This window comes from Belonocnema kinseyi, chromosome 1 (genome assembly GCF_010883055.1).
Source record: "Belonocnema kinseyi isolate 2016_QV_RU_SX_M_011 chromosome 1, B_treatae_v1, whole genome shotgun sequence".
NCBI lineage: Eukaryota > Metazoa > Arthropoda > Insecta > Hymenoptera > Cynipidae > Belonocnema > Belonocnema kinseyi.
The window spans coordinates 86,866,353-86,874,586 of NC_046657.1; the positions used below are offsets into that span (position 1 = coordinate 86,866,353).

At 41.5% G+C, this 8,234-nt stretch overlaps 1 protein-coding gene across 4 annotated transcripts in view; it reads left to right on the forward strand.

Moving 5' to 3' along the window:
- Positions 1-8,234, forward strand: part of LOC117168367 (prolyl 4-hydroxylase subunit alpha-1-like) — a 52,640-nt gene that overhangs the window by 38,139 nt on the left and 6,267 nt on the right. Inside the window, exon 9 of one of the 4 annotated variants that reach the window (XM_033353966.1) lies at positions 6,650-6,837. The exons of 2 other annotated variants lie outside the window; for them this stretch is intronic. In XM_033353966.1, the coding sequence (XP_033209857.1) occupies positions 6,650-6,720 (71 nt within the window). In that variant the 3' untranslated portion in view covers positions 6,721-6,837. Of the gene's footprint in view, positions 1-6,649; positions 6,838-8,234 lie in introns of those variants that run through there. One more of the 4 variants, XM_033354010.1, reaches the window with a different exon arrangement.

An 8,234-nucleotide genomic window follows, 5' to 3' on the forward strand; every position in this document is an offset into this window, starting at 1 on the left:
TGTGCCATGAACTGAGTCCAATTCATTTTTTATCTCATATGGATTTAAACCCTTTAAATGAAAATGTTTGATCACCGCTCTGAACTCGTTTTTTTCCATTTTCCTTAACGAACAATTTTTTTTTTCAATTGGTTATAAAAACACGTAAACTCAGAAGATGTGAACTGCGACTGCACCATATATCTAGTCGGGAGTGGTGCTGACTGAAAACAGATGATTTGGAGCAATTCGCGCGCCATCTGTTGGTCATTCTAAGGACTTATTGAACTACCCTCGTAGCAAGCCATAGCAAGTCTCACAATCGGCCCAATGATGATCTCACCACCCCCCTGTAAGAGGACTGGATATATGCCATCCGGCCCAGGAAACTTGTAAGGACTAAAGGACGACAGGGGGCCACCTAACCCTGGCTAGGGTAACAATCTCGTTAGCGAGACGCCGTTTCGGGCCCAGTTGGGCCGTAATTAGCTTTGATTGCCTCGCAGGTGTCGTCCTCTCTTCTCCTAACTTTATAAAGCCCGGAAATTGTGCCTTGATCAGGTGAGCCAATGTATCCCCGCTAGGCTCTGAGTGTCCTTCGTTTTGCCAGAACTGGCACGCATGAACCTCTCTCGTGTTTGCCTGCGAAGCTCTTCGAGTTTCGCATTGCACCAGTGTGTCTCTCCAGCCTTTCAGACTTTTCAAGGTCGGCAATTACTTTCACAAGTGGATTTGATGGTTTCTGTGAAAATCTCGGTCGCCATCTTTAGTGTATCCACCTCTAATTGACCTGGGAACCCCTGAGAGTGCACTTCTTAATTCTATGGAAAACTGACCCCAGTCCGTTTTTCTTGGATTTCTGACCCATTTCGGGAAAATGGGTACAGCGGATTCCAACACGAACTCTATCACTGGGTGATCTAAGAGAGTGGGTTCATCTGAATCTCTCCACTTCTTCATGTTATGTATAAAACTACCGGTCCACCAGTCTACTTACCTCCACTGGTAGATTGCTATCGCTGTCATATGGAAAGTAAGCCGATCCCAAGACTAGCCTTTCCATTCCTTGAGGATCCGTGACTATCACCATCAGGTCTCTGGAACGTATTTCAAGCAGCGGAACAACGTTGACTCCCTTCGTCAGTATGCAGGCCCTTTGGATTGTCCGCCTTGGGGTCCCTGTAATATATACCAGCCCTCCCCCCTAATCCCCTAATGGTATCTCGAAGTACCCAGTGTTCCTGGATTAGTGAAATACCTGTGTGCCTCACAGCCATGCCCCTCTCCAAAATTGCAGAGGCGCCTTTGCTATGACGCAAGTTAATCTGGGTAATGGTTGCACCGGGAGCAGTCATTTAGGTCTGATACCGATCTTCCTCTCCACCGACAGGCTCCTCCTGTCTCTGGCTATCAGTTTACCTGGAAGCCACGCTGTTGCCTTAACCAACCACTGGAGCAACTCCCTGAAGAATTCTAACTGCTCTGCAATAAGCAGGGAGTGCGGGTATCTCGTATCCGTCAATACCACAGTCCTCTGATGTGTCAGTCCTCTGATCGGCCATCGATCCAACCCCTGACGACTCTGTTCGTCGGCTGATGGAACGCCTTGTGCCTCTTCATGAGCTTAGCCCCCCCCTCACCAGTGGCGTGCCCCCCGCTCCGCTATCCCGCTGCCCTTGCCTTCTGAGTCTCCTTTTCAGGGAACCGTTGATGAATTTTTTCGTATTGGGGGACTGATTGACCACTACCGTTTCTATAGCCTCATTTAGAGGGGCCGTCACACCCTCAGCTCCCCTTCTCCTTCTTCTTTAAGTGTATTTGCGTGAACAATTTTTGTGCCCATGAGTAGCTAGGGAAATAAAAGGTCCGCCCCTGCAGAGTTCCGCATGTAAGGTTAGGGCTGTTTCTTGGTCGTTGTGCGGGCCGCAGGTCATTCCCGTGCCAATTCCAGAAACTAGAGATTGGTCTAGGAGAGACCTCGACCCAGGGATCATGAAGGCCCGTGTTAGCTAGAGTCTTTCACCCTTATATCATACTACACTCATGCATACCAGGAGAGCCCGTTTATATAGATCCTTTTCAAAACACCCAGGAGAACCCGTTTATGGGGTCCTTTCACCCACATCCATATGAATGCACACCGAGGTCCATTTGACCCCTATGTCCCACACGATTAAGCCTCCCCATCAACTACAAAGTTTTACAGCCATTAGGGGAGGACACTTTGGGTATTTTTGAAGAATTTTTAAGAGCATGTGAGTCTGCTATAAGACCAAATAATGCATTTTATTACATTTGTCAGATTCATATTTATAAAAACGAATATAATTTGTGCTGAAATTTCGGAAAATAGTTCAAAATATATGAGGGCATGTCTGTCAGGCCTATTTAAATTGTTACTTTCTTTTAATAAATGCAATCTTTAAATTCTTTTTTAGCTGCGGCTCTAAAGCCGCGATTGTTCACAGTTACATGTGAAATAAACAAATAATATGATTGCACTATCTGAACAAATAGAAACATATTTAGCCAAATATTCATATTTCTTGAAGGGTTATATCTAGTTATTTTAAGGGATTTTTAAGATTTTATTTTTGAATGTTGTCCTTGTGAAAAATTTTTAATTATGTAATCAAAAATTTGTCATAAGCACAACCGCAGGATTTCGCCGGGAGTGGGTGCTAATCTGGAAAATTGCACACGCTCCCAGCGAAATCACGTTAAAATTTCAGCCACAACCACGTCTCATGACTGTGAGATAGTTGGCTACAGTCTGTAACGGAATCAATACGACGATCCTGGAAAAGCCTCGTGCACCCAAAGAACACGGAGCGACCCAAGGACTACACCTTTTGCATTTTTTCCGCAAGTGTTTTAGCATATTGTTGACACGCAGGAATGCTTTTTAGACCATTAGAAACTGAAAGCTTGGCACCTCCAAGAGCGCCGATGATAAGGACGATTAGTTGAACAGAATATTTCGGGTACAATCGTTGCAACTCCCTTATAAGGTCTTGATACCTCCCTTTCTTTTCATTCTCCTTGGCAATGATGTTTTTGTCAGCTGGTGCCGAAAATTCGATAACGAACATGGTTCGCTTCTCGATGTCAAGAAGACCCATGTCAGGCCTCGAGTGAGCAACAAAAACAATGGTCTCGAATATAAAGTTCCAGTATATGCGCCACTTCCCATTCTCGACGATTGACTCGATTTCCCTAGGAGCATTTAGAGGAGCGATATTAAGGTTAATGCCGTAAGAGTGACAGAGACGGTAATAAAGCACTCTTAGTGCCGCACTGTGCCTTTGAATGTAGGTCGTTCCCGCGTGAGTTTGACAACTGGATATTATGTGAGCTAAATGCTCGAGGTGTGCAGGGCACGCCCTGCAGCTATAATGAGGAATGTCTTGGCTCAAAATGTGGCGACGGTATGTTAAGGTGGAAATGACACCGTCTTGGCATGCTAAAATGAAACCCTACGTACCAGACCTTAATCCGGGCGGTTTAAGGAAAGCAAACGTTAGCTCACAAGACATTGACTGATCCTTCACATTTCTCTTGTGCTTTCTTAATCCGGACTTTCAGGAGTGAGTACTCGAGATAGATAAGATTTGATACATTTTGCTCACCCCTAATACTGAAGTTCGAGGGTTCCAGCAGCCTCCTCCGATGCTTTGTACAGAAATGCTCCTTTGCCCACTCCTTTGTGATTCCTGACCATTTTAAGAACAGGGTCTCTTCCATTTGCAACTCTATGTGCTGTACCCAGAATAATCCAGTTGTGAAGATATTCAAGACTCAATACTCCGCGACCACTTTGACGGCGTCAGGTGTACAGTCGCGGAACGGAAGACTTGAGATGCATGCTTTTGTTCATGTGCATAACCTTTCTTGTCCCGATAACCTTGGCGCATTTGTCTAACCCAAATTCTATTCCAATTTCCTTAGTATATCTTTCCACAATCGCTAGAACTAGATGTACTTGCTCTTTGTTTTTAGCATAGATCTTAAGATCGTCTATGTAAAGTAGATGAAGGACCTTGTACTTTCGATCTGCAGGTTTGCCGCACAAGTACCTGTCGGAATGGCGAAGTGCTAGAGATAGTAGCAATAATGGAAAGTAAAAGAGGAGTGGGCTCATGGTGTCCCCCTGAAAGAAACCTCTCTGAAAGGTGACCTTGTTAGTTGTCACACGATTTTTTCCAGATAAGATAGTAAATGTGGTTTTCAAAAGCAGCATCAATCTCTCTTTGCACCTAACGATTTGCGGATGAACCTTTAAGCTTTCCAAAAGACATATGATAAGTCTATGGGAGGTCGAATCGAAATCTTTCCGATAATCAATCCAGGCCATCGATAGGTCACGCTGATAGAATGCTGCATCTTTGCAGACACATCTATCGATGAGCAGGTTCTCCCGACATCCCGCTACGCCTTTCTTTGAGCTTCGTTGTTCATACGTTTCTTGCCACACAGGTTCAATTGCCCGAACAATCCTATCATTTAGGATAGCTGTGAATATCTTAGAAAGTGTATTCAGACAAATAATTCGCCTGTAATTCTTCGGGTCAGCTAACTTGCCTATTTTGGGCAGAAGTACGGTGCGCCCCCCCCCCCCCTTACGAACCACCCCGGAATTGGCTCTTCTGACTTTCAAAATGAGGTGACAATACGGGCCAAATGCTGATGGGTTGAAGGAAACTTCTTCCACCCGAAGGTCTTGATTCAATCTGGTCCCGGAGCTAAATTGTACTTCATTCCTCTTAATACTTTTTTAACCTCGTCGGTACTGATGGGTGGCCATTCTTCATCAGGTGTTATGAGGGCATTACACAGCTCCTTAAAGCTATTTATATTTTCTGATTCTTCGTCCAGTCTATGCTGCAATTCGTAGACTTCTCTCCAAAATACTTCGACCTCCTCTGGTTTGGGGGGTGTTCGATAGTGCAGGAATATACGAATTAAATCTGTTTGGCTTACAAATTTCAGAAAATTCCTTCCAAAGTTATCATGTTAAATATAATATTTATTTCTAATTAATATACACACGTGATTCTGGAAACATCGGTTGATAATAATTATTAATATAAATCCATAAGACGATTGACCAAATCGCAATAGAATTTTACTACATAGGATGAGTATGTGTGTATTTTGTCATTATGTTTGTTACAATTCTCTCACATAATTATTCTTGTATGCTACCGACAGAATCTGTATGACAGAGAGATACATTATCGTAATCAAAGACAGCTGAAAAACGATCCTATCCTCAAAATAGTGCATATGCATGCAATTTCAATTACCACAAAAAACTTTTTTGTTATTATCCCTAAAAAAAGAGTCAGCGGACATCGGTTATAATATTTTTAGCATGTACGAATTCAGTTTTTGAAAATTTTCATTTTTGTGGCAAAAAGCGGAGGGATCTGTCCCCGATTTACTACACGACAAAGTATCCCGTGCCCTTAAGTCTCGTCATCCTCACGTGCGTAAGCGGGGACAGCCGGCTATGAACTGACGATAATGATACACGACCAATACTAGAAAAATGGTCGCCGCAGTTAGAAAGCACTAGTCGCAGAATAAAATATAAACTCACTAAATCATAATAGAGTCATTTTTTGTTCCCAAGAATTTTTGGCTCTTGTCTATTTAAACAGCCAAATAGTAATGCAGATATTAATAGTCCAGGCACCATATCCAATCCTGTTGTATCGACGGCGCGCGAAGGTAATTTGTCCTTAGAAGAATATTTATTGCACAAAAGCAATTAATAGGTCAAAGATTTGGGAAAGAATTCTGTCTGCAATATCTTCGAAAATATCATCTAAAAGAGAAATAATTTTGTAAGTTTTGAAAATAACAGCTAAAATACACACTTTTATTTGTTCTGGAATGATCTAATGAAATGCAAGAAAGAAAATCTAATTACACTGAAACAGCGTTTATATCCTCTCTCACTCATACCCCTCGCGCTTATAACCTGGCATAACTCGTTCTTATATCCGTTTGGCATCCACTACCTGACAGTACCACATGACAAGCTAGCCAACCAGAGTGCAGCGCGGCCATTTCCCCTTCGCTAAACAGCATTAGTGGGATCCCCTCCTGGGTCGAGATAAGTAAATGTATACGTTCTCGGGCGTCGGATGTAAATGCGAAACCAGTATATGTTTAATGGAAAAGCGTTCAACGAAAGTAATTAGAAAATTGATTAATTTCCAATATCTCCAGAACGCACCATCCGCCGAAGACGTATTATACAGATTTGGAATCCGGAGATCATTCTTCATAAAAGTCATTTGAAATATTTTGGCGACACCGACGATTCGACTGGATCGGGTATAGCGCCTAAACTATAACTAAGGGGCAAATATTATAAAAATACAAGATTTTGCCTAAATCTAATCTGTAAATATTTATTTATACCTGTTGGTATTTATTTTTCCAAAGGATGTCGCTGTTCTTAAAAAAGGCATTGTGCACATTATTTAGAAAAAAATAAAGTAAAACTTTAAAGTTGGCCGTTGCGGAAAATATAATTTTTATATTATTCATTAGTGGCTAAAAAACTATCGCAAGCATCAAAAACTTGACACTTGATTTTTCTTTATTCATATTGCCTATTTTTAGCGCGATGTCACATGTTATGTTTTTTTATTTACAGTTGCGACTAAATGGCTGCACGAAATAGGTCAAGAATTCATCAGGCCCTGTACTTTATTGGAAAATGAATAAGTCATCTAAGAGGAAGATGATTAAAAAAATGGAAAATCAATTCTCTGGAATAACAAAAATCTGACAACATTTAGAAATAAAATTAAACTAAATCAAAAGAATAAACATCAAAGATAAGGGATGCTCATTTCAATTTATATTCAAAAACCCTATAGTCTCTTAAAACTCACTACCGGTTAGAAATGAAGGTCTTGTCCAACCTCTTATTAGAAATGCGCACCTGAATCAACGGTATTTGAAAAGAATTAATGCCGATCCAGGCATCTTCATGGGTATACCCCTGTAGATATAGAAGAATTTACCTCAATCCTGCGTTTTGCACGAATAGATGCACAACCCCCATTTCGTTTGAAAGTCAAAAAAACGATGCCAAACGATTTGCGGCTCTCTTAAAAATTCTTGGCATCCCATGAAATAGTTACCACCGATGAAAAATCCATAAATCAAAAAATATAACGCTATTCAAATATTCTTTAAAATAAAATTTAAAATCAGGTTAAAGATCTAACCGAAAACGATATCGTTTAAACGTCCTCCTCGCCCTATAATTTACCCCTGTGGGCCTGACCTAAGAAACCGGGCGCTCAGGGCAAAAGAAGGTGAAGGATGGTGATCAATTATCGGGCACTGAATGAGAAAACCTTCAATAATGCATATCTCTGCCCCAAAATCAACGACAGATTTCCATGCATTCTGATTCCATTGCCAAAACCATGTACATGGCCCCTCGTTTACACCTCGAATTTTCGAGAAAGCCATTTGGCTTAAAAAACGCTCCCGCTACATTCAGCGGCTAATGGACAAAGTTCTCAACGGCCTTCAGGGGGTGGTACGTTTCGTTTAAGTGGGAGATTGTCGTCTATTGTTCCTCCTTAAAGTTCCATGGCCGAAAACTCAAAACCCTAATAAGTCGTTTAAAAAGGGCTGGGCTCTCCATTCAGCCATAAATTGCCTATTCTTGAAAAAATAAATAACGTATCTTACGAAGAAACTAACCCAACCAGAACCTTCCGATTTCGATAATGTTTAAATAAGCTGTAGAAAAGAGTTGCAACCCCACTTTTTAATAGGGGTAAATGTGCTATTTTAAATATACCGAATTTATTCTATTGGGTCACAAATTGCACTGATGATGAGAAAAGAGTAATTAAATTTGACGTGTTTCGGGATTTTTAAAGAAAATTTTTTTAAGGGTTGTTTTACCCCGAGAAACCACCCCTGCCAAACCATAAGGTTGCTAACCCACCAACACTGGAAACATCGACTTAGTCGCTTTTTTTAGTTGAAATAAATGAATTGTACATCATAAGGCAGATCACGCACCTAACCACTTACCTCCTAACCCTTCGAATTCACTCTTGACAAACCACAAGTAGTCTAAGTTGCCTATTGTCGGCAGGAGTATTGTGCGTCCTTCCACCAACCACTCTGGAATCGGCTCTTCCGACTTCAAATATGAGGTGAAAATACGGGCCAAATGCTGAAGGGTTGAAGAAAACTTCTTCCACCAGAAG